General features: G+C 43.1%; 2 protein-coding genes and 1 long non-coding RNA gene across 3 annotated transcripts; 2 read left to right on the top strand and 1 right to left on the bottom strand.

Annotated features, from left to right (window-relative positions):
- Positions 1-3,613: 3,613 nt before the first annotated feature.
- Positions 3,614-17,581, bottom strand: LOC120905936 (protein sidekick). The gene is made up of 13 exons (XM_040317283.1): positions 16,188-17,581; positions 14,100-14,198; positions 13,108-13,284; positions 12,157-13,032; positions 11,973-12,092; positions 11,449-11,604; positions 11,240-11,366; positions 10,669-11,156; positions 6,401-9,784; positions 6,041-6,319; positions 5,654-5,974; positions 5,160-5,545; positions 3,614-5,067 (listed from the first exon to the last, which is right to left on the bottom strand). Exons 1-13 carry the CDS (start codon positions 16,552-16,554, stop codon positions 4,828-4,830), a joined length of 7,020 nt encoding a protein of 2,339 aa, XP_040173217.1. The 5' UTR covers positions 16,555-17,581; the 3' UTR covers positions 3,614-4,827.
- Positions 17,582-18,995: 1,414 nt separating this feature from the next.
- On the top strand, positions 18,996-19,398 carry LOC120906030. Its single transcript, XR_005739995.1, has 2 exons — positions 18,996-19,099; positions 19,160-19,398. It is a non-coding gene; the product is annotated as an uncharacterized LOC120906030 (long non-coding RNA).
- Positions 19,399-20,309: 911 nt separating this feature from the next.
- LOC120905517 lies at positions 20,310-21,854 on the top strand. The gene has a single exon (XM_040316365.1). It carries the CDS (start codon positions 20,634-20,636, stop codon positions 21,852-21,854), a length of 1,221 nt encoding a protein of 406 aa, XP_040172299.1. The 5' UTR covers positions 20,310-20,633.

Below are 21,854 nucleotides of genomic sequence, written 5' to 3'. Positions count from 1 at the left end.
AACAACCGTTTCGAGATCGTGAACTGCTGCAGAAATGAAAATGATCGGGCTTAATGGAGTGCGGCTCCACGCCGTATTGTTACCTCAACTTGGACCCACTACGTCCTTTTTCGCTTATGGAGGACCTTAAAGGACATTACGGGTTAAGTCGTTCCATACCATACGTATTACTCCACCAGCCCACCGGAGCCTGACGAGTTTGATACGCTACACAACAGTTAAATTGCCGTACAGTTCGTCCAGCTCGTCGTTAAAGCAGTTCCTCTATTGCCAGTACAATATAACAAAAATAATATTCACGTAAAACTGTCAAGTAAATAGGTTATATTTGAATGATTGAAAACCTCTAAGCACCAGAGCTGTAGATTGATGTTTCTATTTTTATCTCTGTCTTAAATTTTATTTATAGTTCATATATAACTCTATCATTCAACCCCTCTCCTCTCTTACACTGTAGTCATACAGAACAGTAGATTTTCCTTAATTTTCCTAACATTGGGCATACGGAGGAACCCAACCTCTGCAGAGGATGCAAGGTATGGAAAAATTGAGAATGGGAGATAAGTAATTGTTAGTCATGAATGTACTCTTAACGATTCGGTCTCCATTTTGCAACAAAAACTACTCTTTGGAAATAAAGCAGATATTTCAAATAATATAAAACATGAAAAACGCTTTTATACACAAATATTTTTGCACAATTGTGAATAAGTAAATTAAAAAAAAAAACCCAATGTATGAACTCGTTTAAAACGAGTTTAAATGTATGAGAACTATGAGGGGTACAAGTAGAGCTATGAAATTTCTAATTGTAACATTTTTGGCAGTATATTTCTTTTAAATAGTACCATGACTTAACTCTAAGCAGTGATCTAACTTTGTGAAAGTGAAAATGGAGATATATTCTTCCTATTTATTCAGAACGCATGGGCGGCCAGTATTACCTAACTTATAAGTTATGTATTTATGGATAATCAGCTAAAAAGCTAATATCCATGCAACATGTCTGGAATATCCCCGTATACCTCCAGTCTCGTCGCCAGTGCTTCGACTTTCTTGTTTTTTCCGTATTCCGTGCAGTGAAGATTCCTTCCTGTGTACATGCTCGCACAGTGCTAGAGACTGTTGTTTCTGCATGGTGTTATAGCGCACAACTTTGTGCTGCAGCGAAATGCGTGTGCGACGAAGAGAAAACGTTCACAGATCTCTCTGTTTTTATCGCTTTTAATGATCCATTATCGTTTTTCTATAATGATCGATTATTTTTTCATCCATTTTACGTTGTTTCTTTTTTTTTAATTTAAAGCGCTAACGTAAAGTTGTAGGCCCAGCGTAATATGCGCGTTATGAAATCCAATGTGTGTAAGGTTTTAGGAAGTGTTTGTGTAAAAAAATAATTTAGAGTCATAATAAGGCACAAATAGCCAAGTCCATGAGTGGCCTAGACCAACTACGGCTGTTGCACAAACAGAGCGCTGAGCAGCACCGGCTCAGTGCTCGGACTCACTCCTAATGAAAGTGTATCGAACAAAATTGCCTCTCACACTAGCCACACTCTTGATCATGGAGACGATGAAATCGCCTATCGATCCGTTGCGGGGTTGGATGATACTAGAGTAAATCCATCTCGTTTTCCTTGCAATCTAAACCATACACTAATACATTAATTGTATTCTGCTACTAACTTATTCAAGGCTTACACTACTACACCTATTCTATTACATCATTGAGCCCACGATATCACAAACACAGCTATGGTAAGAATATTTATGACAATAATTATAATAATAGACTGGCCTACCATTACGCGTATGCCCCTTGCCCCACAGAAGTACGACTTAATGATCCGCTGCTGCGCGTTATCCGCACATTTAATTCCTCGTCTCACTTATTAGACCTACCCCCCCTTCTACAGCACCATTTCCGTTCCCTTGACATCCTATCAATTCCTCAATATTAACTGTTCAATAAATCATTGAGTATTGAATAGCTGCATGGTTAAAACATATATGAAATCGTCTTATATTAGAAATAGAAATTAATGTTTGTATGTATATGTACATATGTACATGTTTGTCCGTATGTATATTCTCTCATTACGCAACAACGAAAAGGTCGATTTGAACCAAATTTTAGTAGACAGTTAGCTTATTGTTCTGGGTGTGTTTATCATTTTTTTATGTGTGCCCCTTTTTAGCCACCTACGAGCTTGGTTGTCTGTGACTGACTCTATTAGGTCCTGTGTGTAATGTTACCACCACCAGGAAGAAAAATGATACAAAATTTCATGTACACTTTTGTAACCTTAAAAACAATATCATTTCGATCAAACCTTACACCGTTATAGATATTTAATAAAATAAAATAAAAGAATACGTGTTTCTACTTAGCCATATTATGTGAATTCAGTTATCGCTTAAGTATTCTAATTTAACAATAAGATCCAGCAACCGACGATATCCACGTAGAGATCTTCGATTTCATTTGTCTCAAAATGTTTGCACCTTGGTGCAGTGAGCAAAGATCGGTCACATGTTGTAACTTTAACGTCACGCGGTGATGAACCTATAGATTCATAATAATAAAGACGAGTTCAGAATCGTCCGGAATCGACCGGAGTTGTTCGGAGTCGTTCGGAGTCGTCCGGACTCGGCTGGAGTTGGAATAATTCTGAGTTGTCCAGAGTCGATCGGTGTCGGTTGGAGTCATTTTGAGTCGTTCGAAGTCGTTCGGAGTCGTTCGGAGTCGGAGTCGTCCGGAATCATTCGGAGTCATTCGGAGTCATCCGGAATCAGTTTGAGTCGGAGACTTCCGGAGTTGGCCCGAGTCGACCTTCGAAAAAATGTATACGAAGTTCACGCACAAAGTAAAAGACACAAAAACACAACGGAATTAAATGTCTGGTCACAGGCACATTGCACCGGACGGCTCCTGTTGACTCCGACCGACTCCAATTCCGGTCGACTCAGATCGACTCTGGACGACTTCGAATGACTCCGAACGACTCAAAATGACTCCAACCGACACCGATCGACTCTGGACGACTCAGAATTATTACCAGCCAAATCCAAACGACTCCGAACGACTCCGGGACGATTCCAAACTCGCCTTAATAACTCGACTCCGTACGATTCCGGAGGAATCCGAAAGACTCCGACCGACCCAAGACGACTCCGATTCCAACGACTGCGGATGACTCCGGATGACTCCGACTCCAAACAACTCCATACGTCTACGGAGGACTCTGGACGACACCGGACGATTCCGACTTCGTATGACTCCGGAGGACTTCGAATGACTCTGAACGAAGTCGGAGGACTCCGAACGACTCCGAATGACTCCGGACGACTCCGACTCCAAACGACTCCGGAGGACTCAGGACCATTCCGACTCCGTACGACTCCGGAGAGTTTTTCAGGAGTTCTGATGCTTTTGATTAAAACTGTCATTTAATTGGATATTATGTGATAGAAAGTGGATTACATGGCACCCTTATTGGACATGCTCATTTGTAATCCAAAGTGCGTTGATTTTGTTTTTCCAAGCCGCTTGGAACTTATTACTTTACTTTACTGAAAGATTGTGATATTTGAGAGTGTTAAAAGAGCAAATGTAAAAGCCTCAGACGGTTCTTCCGTCCCAAGTTTATTTGTATATTTCATGTATGAAAATGGCTTTCTTAGGTTGCAAATATTCACATTTAATATAGACATATACTAGATAAAATTTATAAGTCTAGTGTAAAACATAGATCTTTTCAATAAAGTAATATGTTGTGTATAGGTCCGCAATCGCAAATACTTTTTTTTTGTTTGTTTTTTGATTAGTGCAACGCAAAATTGGCATCTGAAAACTTGAACCATGATGACAAAATACGGGATCAGAAAAGGCAGGAGATACCACCGTAAAGATGCTAGAGCTCGATTGTCGTTGTTTTAAAATCCTTAAGTAGTACGATTATCACATAGTTCATTTCTAAGTATGTAAGTAGCTGCAGCCAGCCTGACAAAGGGACAGTACAATAATTTGTATAATGCTAATCATCGTCTATAATTTCCTAGGGTTTCCTATTTCGCGGTAGCAGTAATAGTAGCAACAGTAGCAACTTTGCCAAATGCAAACAGTTTGTTTGATTGATAGGCAACTTCTACGGAAGTTCATGTCAGAGATACTCATTTTAAATGCTATATTGGCGACTAAGCTAATGTCAACGCTCGATATAAAACTACACACGAAATAAGACTTTCTCTTTCTGGCAGGTTTTGTTCAGCCTTAAAAAAATGCAAACAATTACTTATTGGTTGTGCATTCGAAAAGATTAACTAAAACAAATATTGATTGAACTCGCAAAGCTAAAAACCGAAAAATCCAAACTAGTTTTGTGCTTGTAAGGAGATAAAATATAGATTTGACATGTATGTTCAATACGTTTTTTACAAACGTAAGCGTAAAATTTCGGTTTTCTCATCTATAAGGGAAACTGTACTGCACACTATTGATGCTACCAAATAACAGTCTATCCGGAAAAAGTCGCCCTGGTTTCAATATGCTATGTAGCCTATGCTATATGTATTCTATTGTAAAAAAAGGATATTCAAAACAAATAATTTGAGAAAAGCGCCTAGGCTGATATTTGTTCATAACCCTGGTCCAAAAACCGTGATACTTGATTGGTATCAGAATGCAGCAACTGTATGACCATTGAACTGGTTCTACTGGTGCTGCCCTTGTTTACACGCTGACGGGAAGTAATTTGCCAATTTGCTAGCATATTTTCATGGGGAGCAGAAAACCATGGCGTGGACCAAGTTGGCAATCACAAAATTCTCACACAAAGGAGCTGAAGCCAGGCAAGGGAGCCCGCGACCGTGCCATATTATTCATTATAATTTGGCCCCCGTTCAGACTCATCACCGCCGAGCCTTCGGGGTCTGAGTCGGTGTAGCTAGAATAATTGCGCACCGGTTTCTGCCGCTTCCAGGACTGCCGCAACAGATCGTTGTTTACGTAATGGTTTACGAATGAGTGCGGATCCGAGCGGACACTTTCGTTTTCGCTTTCCGATGCCTAGAGGTCGTAGGGACAAAAGAAAAGAGTTGTTAAAAAAAAATTCATTTTTTTAGCAAAACCAACTCCTGCACTGTAACGTTTTGCCTCACCTGCGAATCACTGGAGCTCATTTCGGACGGTTTCTCTGTGACGCTGCTATCATCGGGATTTTCGTCGTAACACTTCAAACTCTCCTCATCACTGTGGTAGGCAACGGAGGCAGGTGAGGGCCGGGGCGGGGACTTGCCCAACGATGCGGCGGCTGCTGCTGCAGCTGCCGTGCTCGAACATCCTCCCCCGCCGCCCTTTCTGCTGAGTATTGTGCCAGTACGCCGGCCTAGCGTACTGTGGATCATTGTACCGGATACACCGGTAAGTCCATTTGATGCACCGTTCGCTGACACACCATGGCGCGAGCGATAAAGCTCGAGGGCCAACTCCTGCCGTTCGTCGATGGACATTGCAATCGATTCTTCTAGTGTTTTCTGAACTTCTTCTGCATTGTTAAAATAGGATAGGACAGGAGTTGAGCAATTTGTTAAGTTTTGTGCAACACTATATAGTTCTATAATCCCAACAGAGACACAGCAACACAAATACTTACGCTTATACTTGTAACTTTTGCTCTTAACGCATAAGACAGCGATGACCATGATGACTATCACGATAGAAGTAGCCGCTAGTGCTACCATAAACCAAGTTTGCCTGTAGAAGGGTTTCAACTGTAGGTAGCCGTATTCCAGATATAGCTTCGAAGGTGTAAGAACAGCATCGTCTGAATATACGGGGCAGCTTATACCGTAACGGTTGTATGAGATTACTCGGAACTTATACGCGGTTGATGGTAAGAGATTCTGGAAACTGACAGTGAACTCTTGAATCGGTCCGTTTGTTGAACGTGCCACAGTTTCCCAGCGCAGATCATCTATAAAAATAATACATTCATGAGTAAAAGGATAAATTTTTCACTGGTGAAGTCATTTGCACCTACCTCTTTTCTTCGACTCGATGTAATACCCAAGAATGGGGCCCTTGCCCGATTGCCCATTGATCCAGTGCATCTGCACACTGGCCTGCGACTTTGAGATCATAAGATCCCGGGGTGAGCCCGGCGAACCTTCCTGCGGCCCGGTCGTCACATTGCCACTGATTGCCGGTCCGTAGTCGATGGTTTGCGCGCGTACTGTAAACGTGTAGGTCACCTCTTCCTCCAAGTTCTGCACGATCAGGCTCGTACCGGTCACCTTCTGTTTCACCTGTTTGCTGAATTCTATCGAAACGGAAAAGAAAATAGTGTTACAAATGTTCGAACTAGTGTATGCGCTAGCCTTAGCATTTATCGCGTGCTTACTTTCATTGTCCTCGGTTGTTTCGTACGCTACGATATAACCGACTATAAGTCCGTTGCGCTTGCGCGGCAAATCCCAGCTCACCGTAAGACTGTTCATCGTGATATCCGAGAAGTGTAGCTGCGTTGGAGGTCCAGGCAAGCCAGCCATTGTCTTTACGGTTATCGGAGCAGACCGCGGCCCATCGCCGGCCGGGTTGAAGGCTAGTATCTGAATACGGTACTCGGTATACTTGTCGAGAAACACAAGATTGTGCGTGTTGTATGAAGCAGGCACCACCTCAATCTCTTCCTCGGGCGGTTTGTTCCGCCGCGCGACGCTTCCATTGTTAATTCCACCAGCAGCCGGTACCGGATCGAGATCTTGCGTGGATGAGTCGGTCACTAGGTAAAATATCTTGTAGCCCAGTAGCTCTCCATTCTGAGTGTTCTGCTGCGGGGGATTCCAGCGCAACGACACTTCGGTCGATGAAATTGCTTTCCCTTCGATGTCGAGCGGTTCACCGATTGGGACGGCTTCCCCGACGTAAACCGCCACTGGGGACGATGGTGGTCCCGAGCCTTGCGAGTTGAACGGTTGCAGGATGATTTCGTAATTGCGATCCTGCGTCAGGTCGACCAATACAGCCGAAACCTGATTCACGCCTAGCACATCCATCTTGGGTGTGCTCTGCAGTGTGGAGGGAAAGTCGGACAACGGTTGATAGAGTATGCGATAACCACCCGTCTCGGCGTCACCATTCCATGCGCTAGGGCGCAACGCTACCCACTGCACGCGGACGCTTGTGGTAGTGATTGGGACCACCTTCAACCCCGTTATGCCTTCCGATGGAGCGGCAGGCAGCGTCCGAATCTGAACGCTCTCCCGACTGTAGCTAGAAGGGCCAAGATCGTTCGTCGCCTGTATGCGGAACTGGTAGTAAGTGTGCGGTTTGAGCCGGGTCGCCGTGTACGACGTTACGTCCGGATCAACGCGCTCCGGTATCAGCATCCAGGAGCCTTCGTTTTCGCGCAGCTGTACCGAGTAGTAGCGCAGTGGAGCAAACCCATCTCGCCCGGGCGTCCAGCTGAAGGTGATCTGCTCCGACTGAACCTGCGACCGTGAAATTTGCGGAGCCGAGGGCGCTTGCGGAATCTGCCGGTTGTTCGTGGTGTAGACAAGGGCGGCCGCCGTCTTCCCCCACCCTAGCCGGGTCTGCGCAGTCACGCTGAACAGATAATAGCGCTCGGCGAGCAGCTGGGTGGCCCGAAACGTGCGATCCGAGGGTGGAAATTCTTGCGTGAAGTTAAGATTCTGGGAACCGTTCAATAGGTACGTCACACGGTAGGCCAAAATTTCGCCGTTCGGTTCCTCCGGCACGTCCCATATGATGCGCGCCATGCTGAACGACACATCCGGAAACGACACGTTCGACGGTGCGCCGGGCGAGTCTTCGAACGTTTGAATGCGCACAGGCGGCGTGGAGAGTGCACCATCGCCTAGGCGAGTGTACGCAAGGACCTGAATGTCGTACTGGGTAAACTTTTTCAGCTCGGTTAGCGTCGTCGTGAAGGTGTAGTTGTTGGCAATGGTTTTGTGGAGCACCGGCGTCCGGCCGGCCACGGACCCGTAGTACACACGGTAGCCTTCGATCTGGCCGTTACGATGCACTTTCGGTACTTCCGTCCAGCGCACTACGATGGTCGTGGACGAGGTGGCATTAGCTTCTACCCCGGCCGGTCCCATCGAAGGTACGGCCTCGCGGGTACGTTCAAAGGCGTGTGGGCTGTCAATGGATTCGCCCACCTCGTTCACCGCTGTCATAGCGATCTCGTACACCGACCACTCCTCCAATCCATCCAGCACGTGCGAGTTGGCGGTAGGGTCTTCGATCACCACGCTGCGCCCAGACGACCAGATGCTTTTCTCGGAATCTTCCAGGCTTGTGGCGAGCGACTCGGACGCTCCAAATGTCTCGCTTTCGTGAATGTTGCGATACGTTATGTTGTACCCTCTCGGATTGCCGTACCACTCCGTTTGCTGCAGCGGTATCCAGCGCACCCGCAGCTCGGTGGCACTCATCGCTCGCACCGTCACGTTGAACGGCGGGTGTTTCGGGCGCGCCTGAATCGTTTGAAAATCCTTCGTCGCTTCCGATGGCTCCGATCGGCCCACGACGTTGCAGGCGATGATGCGCAGCCGGTAGGTTGTGAAGGGCGTCAAGCCTAGCACGGTCACGGTAGATGCGTCCGGGTCCTGCAGCTCGTGCACAACAAACCACGTGAGATTCCTTGCCGTCTGTGCCTCCACAATCCAGCTCGTGATGGACGAGTTGCCGTCGAAGCCGGGAGTGAACTGGATAACCACCGAGAACGCCTCAATATTCGACAGTGCGAGCTGGTAGGGTGGATGGGGCAGCACGGGCTCGATGCCGGACTGTATGGTGGCAACTTTTGGTGGCCCAGCACCTACCACCGTCCACCCGCTGACCTCAAACGTGTAATGCGTAGTCGCCGTCAGATGCGTCACCTTGAAGCGCGTCTGAGTTGCTGTTAAATTAACGAACCGGGCTGTTTCTGGCAGATCCTTGACATAGTAACGGATCTGATAGCCCAGCAGTACACCATTGGTGCGTCGTGGTGGGTCCCACGTTACGGTCACCTCCCGATCGGAGACGCCACTGAACTGCAACGAGCTCACCTCGTCGGGCACGTCTTCGAGCGTTTGTACCGCCACCGGGACGCTTCGTTCGCCATCGCCCGGGTCGGTAAAACACAGCACAGTGATATTGTACGCGGTATACTTTTCCAGCCCGCTCAGCACTTCGCTTTGTTCGGCCAGCGGGTCCAGCAAGTTGGGCGGCACGGTAAGCACCTTCATCTCCGTCTCGATCAGCTCGTTGCCGTCATCACCCGTACCCGACGCTACTGTACCACCTCCACCAGCGCCGAGAGTCGGAGGCTTTTCATAGCGCCAGGCTTGCAGTTTATAGCCCTGGTTAATACCATTGATTTGCTGCGGGTTGGGAGGCGTCCACCAGATACGGATTGCGGTGGAGTTGATTGCTTGTACCCGCACGCCTGTGGGTGGTGCCTCCGGTACACCTTCCTTCGTTTTGATTTTGGCCCCGTCAGTGTACACGCCAACGCCCATGTTGTTATATGCGGCAATTTCGATCACGTAGTCTTTCCAGGTGATCAACTCTTGAATGAGATAGTTGCGTTGAGCCTCGTTCGTGATGTTACGATAGTTCCATGGGCTCTCATTGTATCCAAAAAGTCGATACCGTATAATATAGCCATGGATCTGTCCGTTGCGGTGCTCTTCAAGCGGTGGCTGCCATTGTATAATGATTTCCGTCGAGGAACGCGCTGAACCAACAAATCCTACTGGCGGACCGGACGGAGCTGTTGTAAATAAATGTACAATAAAAAAAAATTAGCATTAGCATGCAGGTGGCATTTGAATTACTCTGAAGTTCGATCTGTCAGGCTTATTCCATTCTTGCAATCGACGTCGAGTTGAACATTACTTAGCAACCAAAACAGGTGTACTTATCGATTACAGGACCTCACTTCTAACAGCAAATTTGTTGTTACCATAGAAACATGTCGAGTAGTAGAGCTTTGGGCGTGAACTCATCTACGTGTTCTATAGATTCGAGAAACGATGCAAAATAATCGTTTCCGACATCAAACCAAACAAATTTATTTAAAAAAATCCGTCAGAAATTATTGCAACTGACTAACACAAAAAAAATCATCTATTGCATTTTTTAATGTTTTTTTTCATCGCCTGCTTGACATTCCTAATCGTTTTGGCTTTCTTTTACAAGGTATTTCAAGAGTTCTCATAGCTGTGGGATACTTTATTGCCTCTTTGTTATGGAAAGTGAACTATATATAATGGGAATTGGATTCTACTGCACCCTTTTTGAACAGGCTTATTATGAATTCCAGTTGGATTTGTCCAAAAAAGCTATAGAGTCCAATTCCCAACACATATAGTTCATTTCATGTAATAAAGAGTCATGAAAGTATCCCATAGGAATAAGAACCTCTGATAAACCCTGTATAAATCTTCTCCCATTTATAAATTTATATTTTTTTCAAAGGCAGCTAGGATGAAGAAAAAAATCAATAGACAAAAGAGATTCTAGTTCCCTAGGCTATATCATATACAGGTAGGTTATTATTTAGTTTAAAGACCAAAATTCACAAAATAAAGCATTGCAGCAAATTATCATATACAACGAGAAATTAAATGCATAAATAAATAAATCACAACTTACCTTCCTGGGGTAGCTTCACCACGTTACTCGGATCGGATGGTGAACCTTCACCGACTCGGTTTACAGAGCTGATCCTGAACTGATACGCAGTTGCCGCTTTCAAGTTCGTCAACAGCATCCATTTTGCTTGCGCAGATACGTTAGCTACCTCGGTCACCCAATTCAGCAGAGGGTCTGGCAGTGGGCCAAGCTCCGGTACCTCGCGGCGCTGAATAATAAATTTAATTATCTTGCTGTTACCATCAAACCCGGGAGTCCAGGACACGTTGATGGCGCGGTTCTGCGGTGTGGTCAGTCGCACTGCTTGCACGTTGGACGGAGCGAATGGCAGCTCGATGACACTCAGCCTTGCTGAGCGCGTTTCATTGCCACCGGGGGACGTTACAATGCAGGAATACTGGCCAACGTCCGAGGGACGCACCTCAGTAATCTCGAGAGTGCCATCCTTTTTTACTCCAATCCGTTGACTGTTTTTGATCGGCAGCCGACTGAAATGGTTATGAATATGTTATGAATCAATCTCCTGCATGGCAGGCCACACTTGTGTGTTCGTAACAAGCAAAACACTCACTTGGGCTCCCGATACCAATCGATGTTGTAAGGCACAGTGGGATCACTGGAAACGCCACACTCCAGTGCAGCCGAATGTCCAAGTAGCACGGTCGTATCAGCGGGTGGGCGATTGATTTGCGTACGAACTGCAAGTACGGATATAGTAGGAACAAGTTTACTTCAATGTTTCTAATGTAACAGACACGCCGATTTTGCCACATGACATACCTAGAACAGTCAAATAACCGGATCCTATCACACGACCGGCTTCATTTTCTCTTATACATGTGTAAAGGCCACCATCTGTTTCACGCACGTTCGAAATTAGCAAATCCCCCGAATCCAGTATCTGCATCCGCGAGGAAGTCTCTATGGGATATGTATCTGAAAGGAAGAAATGGGTCTCTTTAACGGGTTGTTGCTGGATGAAATGATAGGACTATTTCTCTCTTATTAAGGTGTATTTGGAGCATTTGTCATCTTCTTTTTTTAAGTACAGTTTAGTAAATTTTGCTGAAAGCATTTTGGCTGTAAATTCTATAACCTGTAATGTACAAGGGCCAAACTGAGCTGACAATAAGTCTGCGTCTGGAGACTAATGAAGACGGAAACTTTACCATCAATTGGATTGTAGGTCAGGTTGAATTGATTTAAACATGACAAGGCTCACGCGGACGTAACTGGTGTCGCAACGTAGATCATTCAGTCTAGCCCATGTTTAACTAATAGTATAAATGTACTTGGATACATACCATTGAATATCCATTGGATGCTGGGTGTGGGAGCTGCAATTGCTCGGCAGTTCATCGTTGCATCTTTCCCATCAAGAATCGTTTGATTCACCGGCGGAATCTCCATAAAGGGGATTGAAGCTGGAAGAAAAGAGAAACATTTTACTAGCATATTCTTTGATGCACCATGGTAACCATTACTTACTTTTTACTTTAAGCCAAGTGTAAGCAGACTTTTCACCCGCTTCGTTCGTTGCTAGACATTGAAACATAGCCGTATCGTCCATGCCCAGCTTGTAGATTTCTAGCGAGTTATCGTCCTGTACCGTGTACCGGCCAGCCACTTGTTCGATGGGCCAGGCGTTTTTGAACCACGTTATTTTAGGCAGCGGTTCACCGATCACATCGCACGCCAGCACAGTGCGCGATCCGTACTCGCCCAACGTTTCAGTGCGCAACGGCGTCACGAACGTCGGTGGCTCCTGCACCGTTACCTGCGCCATGGAGAACACGATCGGATGGCCGCCGGTGCGCATCTGCACCTGGCAGGTGTACTCACCGGTGTGCGTCAGGTTGACATGCAGCAGTGTGACTGTACGGTTCCACGGATCGGTTTGCGTGTAATGGATGCCAGTGTTTTCGATCGGTATACCATCCTTCAGCCATATGGTTTCGAGCTCGTGCAGCGGTCGTGCGTTGGCAATGCACTCCAGCTCGACCGTCTGCGCGCCCCGGACCACCTTCGTGTTCTGCGGGTGCACAATAATCTCCGGCGCAATCTCGGTGTACGGGTTGCCGGTCACATTCAGCCGCACGAAACCGGTGCTTTCTTCGCGACCGATTTGAGTATTGAAGGCACGTGCACGGTATGCGCGAATGTCTCCCTCGTCGGCGCTCAGGATGATGAGCTGGTTGCTAGACGTTTGCGCATATTTGATGTTATACTCTAGCGGCCCTTCGTCGGTTTGCCAGGTAACCGAGGGAGACGGGACGGACTCAATGAAGGAAAGGTTTAGTATAGCCGGATAGCCCGACGCTACCGATATTATGCTTTCCGACTGATCAACAAACACGCCCATATCTGTAAACGTGCAAAGGAAACATATGGTAAAATAGATTGATTCCTATAAACGGATTATCTACAGCATATGCTTACAGGCAACAACAACGTCAATTTTTTCGCTGAAGATGGTGCCAGCCTTGTTGGACGCCTCGCACTGGTAAGAACCGGCATCATCTCGCGTAATATTTAATATCTTCAAATATTGGCTGCTGCTGAAGTTTCCTACTGGGACGCCATTTTTTAGCCAACGATAGGTAGGCTGCGGGAAACCTATAATGAATGAAATACAATTTTTTTAAATACAGTTCATAAAACACTCTCACGTGTGACAAGCTTTGTGTGCTTGTTTTTTTTATTCTTAAATATTTTCCTAAACGCTTATAGTGTTGGTTACTTCTGATTCAAATTCATCTAAAGTGATTCATAAATCTCCAAACTTCCATAGAGCATGAGATTTTTAATATTCTTCTTCTTGGCGTAACTAACTACGTGGTCATGCCAGCCTATACAGGTTTTCGAGACTTCTGGCCAATACCAAGCAGCCGTATAATTTGTTTTGCTACGAGGAGACGGTATATGCGAGGCTTGAACTCACGGCGGGTATGTTTTGGGTGGGATTAGGCAAGTTCAATATTTGGAAATTCATACATCTCTAAAGATTCATAAATCCCTTGAGATATATGAATTTTAATGGATTTATCAAGATTCAAGATTTATGAATCCTTGGAGATTCATGAATCTATGAAGATTCGTGAATCTTTGAAGATTTGTAAATCTTTGGAGATTAATGAATCTTTGAAGATTCAACTCGAGATTAGAATCATTCATCACTGAAGATTCATATGAATGAATCTCAACAAAAGATTCATGAAACCTAACACTAAAGGCTTAAACGTTGCGCTTGGAACAATGAATTGTTTGTTTTGTAGTTGTCGGGTAGTAATTGAAAATCGTCGAAATCGTCGAAAATTCGTTCTGAAGTGATATTCATCCATCACTTCTATGGGAGGTTGGCGAAGTGCAGCGTTTGTTTCGTACCTTCCTGATTTTAGTCACCTAGGTAAAGGTATAATTTACAAACTTACCCAAAGCGTGGCATTGCAGGATCTTCGTTCGGCCCTCATTCACAATCGAACCGGATGACGATGGCTGGGTGGTAAACCGTGGCGCTTGAAGTTGAGTATCTGAAACGAATTATTAATACATTTACTGTACACAGTGTGACTAGATTGCATTCCTTGTGTCGCATATTTCTTGGCCATTTTTAGGGTTAACCAAGAAATACTAACGAACTAACTCAAATAAGAGCAATAGATTAAAGTAATGGCGATGGTTAATGAAAGCATGGGCATTTACTAAAATTGAACGTTTACGTTTTAAACATATTAGAATAAGCATTATACAGGCGAGTAAAGACTAATGTTGGAAAACATTTTTCGAGTTTTCTTCGTTCTTCAGCAAAAAACAAACCAAAGGAAGGTTGCAGCATTTTCCTTTGACTAACAACCATGCCATTGAAAAATATTGAACTTCTCACAATAAGATCCATTGTATAAGAGATTTCAAACTGTTGGCCTGCGGGCCAAATGTGGCCCGCAAGGTCTTTTGGTTTGGCCCGCGACCGCTTGAGCCAACATTTATTTGAAGAAACATTTCTGCTTCTACAGTACATGTCAGTCAACTCCGGACTCTTGAAACATGAAGTCGTAAAACCCTTGTCGGTGTTTTATTGTACCTTCTTTATATGCATATATGCATAAAAAAGATAAGATTTCCAAAAACTGTTGTAGTCATAGAAGGAAAATCAAACATGGCTATTTTGTTGAAACAGAGCATTCAATTCCGCACAATTCTAGTAAAATGGTAAAAAAAAACACAATTAAAATTATGTTATACCCTTCCCAATTTCTATAAGAAAAAGACAAAATCACTCAACCAACAGGAATGAAAAACGCCAGCTCTTACACTGTTTTGGCATAATATTTTGGAAAAGGTCAAACCCATGTTTAGGTATACTAACGATAGAACATTATATTTCTGAAAAATGTTTAGAAATCTAATGACATCAGATGTCAGCACAAACACGAGTTACTTTTGATAGGATGTTACAAACGATCTCAAGCTTTCCATCAGGCATCCTACCAAGACCAATGTGATTAGATAAACAACAGGATTATGACTCTGATTTTGGTCGCCATACTAAGATACTAAGGACTTGTATGATACCTTGCACTTCTCTGTAGAATGAAGATCTGAAATGGACTGAACCGAGCTGTTATAATTTATGGACTTAAGAAAGCACAAAACAGAAAGAATTCGCTGCTTCAATTCCAGCTTAAAAATATCGAAAATCAAAATGACAGCAATATCAACTTTACGTTACAAAATTTACTGCTCTGTATCGGAACAAGCGCGTTAGTCATGGCCAGTTTTCGCACATTATTTTTGCGTACTGAATCAAAGTTTTAGCTTCGTAAGTATCATATCATCATGTAAAAACTACTGCAGTGAAATCTCTCTAAGGTGAATCTCAGTGAACGAACCGTCAGCTTAGAGAGATATTGGTGTAGAGAAAAACTAATGAAGGCGTTGCTATGAAATATCCAAGAAACCACGGGAAAAACATGGCATCCTTTGACCAATATTGTTGTGATCTATCACCTAAAAATTCATCTTAGATCATCATTCATCTTTTGGTTGGAAAACGCATATGCAGGTTGGAGAATATTCGCCTTAGGGAGATAATTCATCTTAAAACCATTCATCTTGAAGAGACTACATCTTAGAGATATTTCACTGTATTTTCAGAGACATTTTGGCCCGCGGGATCAAATGAGCTTGACATCGCTGCACTATCCACTATATTTAGCACATATAAAAGCATTTAGTAAGTCGAATAGCGCATTTTTGTAACCACAATACTTTTCATAAATGGGTAAGTTAGATTAAACCGCGACCACATATTTGAATCCATGTTCAGTTAGTTTCGGTAAGAGATTTAACAGAGATTAATTATAAAAAAGCACGAACAATTCAAGCAATTGCATTTTTAGTATTAATAATTAATGAACGCACAGCAAAAAGGATCTAGTTTTCTTATAAGCAGCAAATGGATCGAAGAAGCAGAATGGATTGTGGTATACCGTCGTTTGCTGGCTGAAAACATGTCTTACATTTGATATCCTTACCCGGTGACAAGCTGTACGCGCTCACCGACCCGGCGGTGGAATCTCGACTCACGCACAGCAGCAGCATCAGCAGCAAGTGCATCGAAACCGTCGTCATCGCCGAGAACAATCTCGCCGCACCGCCGCCCCATGCAGGCGTTCGCCGCCGACCGCGCGGCCGTCTCCGCGACTGGTGGGCTTTTGTGCAGGTAGTGACGGCGGGCAGCCCGTCCTGTCTGGCAGCTATCCACCAGCGCAGTACGGGTGCTGTGTGACGCACGTACCGCTGGATTTTTTCCTGGAACATTTTTGCTGGCGGCTGGGGTTGATCGCTGCATTGCGACCCTGAAGAAGGCTGACTGTCCCGTTCCATTTGCCGTGCTTTGCGCGCTGTTTCGGAACACGGCCCAGACGTAGTTGGTGCAATGGGGGTGGGTTTAGATGGCTACTGTACCATAGTTTGTTCTATCTACCGTACGATCTCGCACTGGCATACTTAAGTACGGGAAGAAACGCCCAACTGCACTGTGCCCTAGAACACCACACCGAGTGTCAGAAAGGGGCATGGGAAATGGCCCCGCTTAAAGCTTACAATTATTCGCGCGTCGCAAGATTTACAATAACGAGCGACGACTGGGTGATGAAGCACTGCTGCCGAAGGTAATTTAAATCAGCACTGCATTTTCCTTTCCAAATCTCGCTCTACGAACATCACACAGGCAAAACTATTGACAGCATAGATCAACGCAAGCATAGCAGCAGCATCACACTCACACACACACCTACGTACAGGGTACATACGCTCCCAGAAGCATTCAACGCGTCTTGAGCAGCGTGCGCACGTACACACTGAAACCTGCACCAACCTTCTTAACGCGATGCACACAAATGCACCATAGAATTGTTCTTAGCCTGTGGTATGTGGAATTTTAACCAATGGAAAAAGGATTTTTTTTTCTTCGTATCACTTTTAATCACTATCCCGTCTGAAACATTCTAAGTACGTTGCTGTATTGATTGATGGGCAGGCAAAGACGAGCTGATGGTTGACTGGAGCGTGTATCTCAATCTCGAAGCATTTCCTTCATTCTTTTGTTTCCGTTCCGTTGCTTTTGCTGTTGAACGGTACCGAGTACATTTAAACGGGTCATACAACTAGCGTTTCGCGGTGCCCACCTTCGATTTAGGCTGTACACAGTTAATCACATTGCACAAGATTACACTTTATCCAACGCGTACAGTATAGAATCCATAAAAAATCCACCAGCGCACACACAGAAAACTATTCCACCAATGTATCTTACCAATTCCTCAAACTAACAGCAAGAAGAAGAAAACTCGTTTGTTCGGTCTCGCGTCAACACCAATGCCAACCCGCTGAGCACGGTTGCGACGGTTTCGAGCAGTGCCTCCTGCTCTTTTTTGTGCTCATTTTTTTTTTGCCTGTTCTGCGTCCAACACTCGACTCCCATTTGGCGGGGTGGCCAGATTGCTTTGACGTTTCACAGTAGGAGCTCCAAAATATTGCCATTTTGTGTATTTATTGATTTCGTTGGAAAAAAGAGTAATAGGGTAACTGTACCAGTTTTCGGCAGTGTACCTATTTTCGGCAGGTGGCGAATAATACCACAATTCTACGAGAATGCGTTATAAAATGGGATTTAAAGTATTTTAAAATCAAGATATTCATATTTACTCTCCACATGCCAAGTTTTAGCGCTTTTGCAGCGATATTTTTCGAAATATAAAAATTTTCCTGTTTTTTTCGTCCGATGTGCTGTCAGTCGATAGTTCGGCAGGTTTTGTGATTAAGAAAACTATAGCATGAAAAATTGCAAAGATTGATTGTTAATTTTCATAAATTAGTTTTAAAATTTATAAGAAGGGCTCGGGAATTTAAGAGACTCGATAAACTATTAAATTTTCTCTTAAAAAGCTGCCGAAAATAGGTAAATGTTAAATGTGCATTTTTGACGTTTCAAAGCTGTGTGATTTGACAACATCAAACGTCAAAACATGAAGGCGGCGCCTACCAGAAAAAGAAGATGATGAAGGCGGCATCAAAATAACCACAATAGCAATTTGAGAGAAGAAAAGAAACAACGGCTAAAACAGTTTTCCTAAGTTTTATTGAAATGGCGAATAAAACGAAAAGATACGATGAAAATGCAATAAGTGAATGTATTAAACTCATCGAACATTCAAATGTGAGGTTGGCTGAAGCTTGCAAGCGTTTCAAAGTGCCACGAACAACAATTCAATACCCAAGTAGCCTTAAGAAACTCTATTTGATTATTAACAGTTTTTTAAAGCCTTTAATAATCAAATAGAGTTTCTTAAGAGAATATGACATTTCCCAGCGTTACATCATAACGACGTATTCCGTTACACTCGTTTTTTTCGATTCGGGTTAATATAACACACAGTGTTTTTCAAATTTTATCTACACCATTTCCAATTTATTCAATATTCGGAAAATCATTTTTCATTCTTATTTATGTAATAATGCGTATTTATTTTTACACCAAACTATTTTTTTTTATTAACTGTTTGAAAACTATGTGTTTTCTTTTATTCCTCTATTTAAATCTGCGGTGATAATAAAAAAAATTTAAAAAAAAAATAATATTTTCAAATAATACAAGTGAAGAGTTTGATATAGGGTTTGCAATATTTGCAAATGAGAAAAATTTTCAAAAAAATGTATATTTTCTTGGGCAAAATAATATGCTCTTGATAACGACAATTTTTGAGACATACTGTATATGGTCACGTACATGGCGCCTCCATTTCTTATGTCAAAAAGTTCGTCAAGTTTCGTGCGTGTAGCTTGTGTGTAGATGACAACAAAACCAAGCGTCTGCGACTATTTCTATCAGCTATTGTTTAATTTGTGTGTCATCATGATTTTATAACAGGTCAGTGTATTGATATTACCAATATCTTTACATGAGCTACATATGTTTTATATTCCGCAGCATATTTGATTTGGATAGCGTTTGGACATCATGTTTTTCGTCGACTGCTGCAGCTGACCTCCATGCTGATATAATGGAAGAAACCCATGGAATGAAAGAAACTTATGTGATACAGTGACAATATGCAGTGACAAAACGATGAAATGTCGAATAAAAGTATTTGTGGTGAATTTATGCATTTATTCCATGAAATATTAACACCTTCTGTTGTAACTTAACGAAGATCTATAAAATACATGTAGAATGAGACAGAGCAATACAGCCATCTCTGTCGATTTGTTCGTTGAGTTTGACATTTTTCGTTAAAAATACCGGCAAAATTTTAATTTTTAACGAATCATTGACGAAGCCAGGAAAGCGTTACGCAGTGTTTTAAGCCCTGAAATTACTGCTGTATGGAAAGCTAAAAGTAATACTTTTAGGCATACTTTTAACGGTTTCTTAACAGGATTGTGCTACTTGGGTATCGTCTTAGTTCTCGGTGGCAGTTAGGAACGTCCAATGGACCAAAATCCATTTTAACTAACGACGAAGAAAAACAAATTACTCTCTGGATAATAGAAATGCAACAAAGAGGATTTCCAGTTACTAGAAACCACTTGTTACGGAAAATAGCTGACTACATAACACTAAATTCAAAAATAACGCCGTTCAAGGATAATCAACCTGGTATGCTTTTATGTCGTGTAAGAAAAACAAATCAAAACTAATTTCTCTTTTTGTAATGTTTATAATATAGGAAGAAAATGGCTTGAAGCATTTTTAAGGCGAAATCCCGAGCTATCGTTTCGCAAACCAGAAGCTGTATCATCAGCACATAGCAAAGTGAGTGAAAGTGATATCAGAGGATGGTTTGCATCTGTGTTCAAATGGTTAAGTGATAACGGCTATGCCAATATTCTACAAGACCCTTCAAGAGTTTTTAATGGAGATGAAACATCGTTTTATATGCATCCTAAAACAAAGGAAGTGCTTGCACAAAAAGGGTCACGTAATGTATATGAAATTGAAAAAGCACCAGCAAAGCAGAATATAACGGTGATGCTGTCGTTCAGCGCCAGTGGATTTGTTGTGCATCCACACATCATATTTCCCGGGCAACGACTAAAAAGAGAAATTTTACAAGGTTTTCCGGCTGCATGGGGTATAGGCCATAGTGAACGTGGATGGATGGATACCAACAATTTTAAAAATTACGTCGAAAAAGTGTTTCATCCGTGTTTAGTGAAACAAGGCACAAAATTTCCTGTTATTTTTTTGTGGACGGCCATGTATCCCATAAATCTATAGAAGTTGCCTATAATGCCAATCACTTGGTATAATTTTAATTTCATTATACCCCAACACAACCCACATCACCCAACCTGCTGACGTTGCCGTTTTTAAACCGCTGAAAGACGCATGGAGAGATTCCCTGGAGCAATGGCGTTTTCAAAATGCAAATGAAAATTTCACCTTGAACTATTTCGGCGAAATGCTACAGAAAGCAATGAAAATCGGTATAAAAACAGCTAGCATAAAAAATGGATTCCGAGTGTGTGGTTTGCATCCCTTCACCCCAGACCACGTTGACTTCACTAAATGCCTAAGCAAATTACAGTTATATCCCGACCCTAGTCAATCAGAAACAGCCTCTCCGGAAAATGTAATACATGCAGACGATACCAGAGCAACACCTACACATACAAACACTGATAAAAAATATGTATCAATTCCAATTGACAAACTGTGCCATGCGTTGGACATGATTGGTGACGAAGCGCTGCAACGAATTACAAAAAAGGACATTACAAAACTATCTCGCCTTGAAAGATGCATCAAATATTTTTACACAGAATGCATCAAGCCATATGTTACAATAGAATCAAATATGGAAGATTATGATTTACAAAGCATCGCACATTCAAGTAACTATGAAATGGAAATACCATCTGAATCCCAGAACCACCCACACGAACATAATATTGATACAGTCTATACAAGTGAACCAACATCGCCCGAACATTATTCAGCATTATTAAATGAAAATCTAGACAACCAGGAAATCGAAATATCATCTGAATCGCACAACTACTCACAATACCATTACAGTGAAACAGTTTGCACAAGGGAAACATCATGGATTCAACATTATTCACATGGTTTTGCATGTGAAGACCTGATTATCGAGCCCGTTGAACCATTTTCTCCAATCGAACTGAACAGACAAAGTTCCATAGATCAAAACGTTTTTTTCGAACCATCTGAACCACCAATAGAGCAGCAGATTGATCAAAATGACTCGTTCATGGAACAGGCTGAGCCCCCAAATTCAGAAGGATCTAGCAACATGGAACGTCTGGTGAAAGAATTGTTTGAAGACCCTAATACAGCAGACAAAGCTCAAAATAAGGAAAATGTGCCATTTTCAGACGTTTTCAACTTGCCCCCCACACCTTGCCGAAGTCAAAAACATCGCAATTTTAAATTGCGCTACTACCCAGTTCTTACTGCAGGCGAGCGGCTGCATGAAATGAACCGCAAAGAGGAAGAAAAACTTCGACTGCAAGAGGAACGGAAGAAAAAAGCTATGCTACGCCAGAAAGCCAAGGAAAAACGAGAAGCGGAGCAAAAAGCTAAGAAAGAAGCTCGATTGCTAAAGGAAAACGAATGTGATAACTTAAAAAAGTGCTATAGTCGAATTAAATTATTATAG

This window comes from Anopheles arabiensis, chromosome X (assembly GCF_016920715.1).
Source record: "Anopheles arabiensis isolate DONGOLA chromosome X, AaraD3, whole genome shotgun sequence".
Lineage (NCBI taxonomy): Eukaryota > Metazoa > Arthropoda > Insecta > Diptera > Culicidae > Anopheles > Anopheles arabiensis.
Note: the sequence above shows the minus strand (reverse complement) of the source record. Positions and strands in the feature narration are given on the sequence as shown.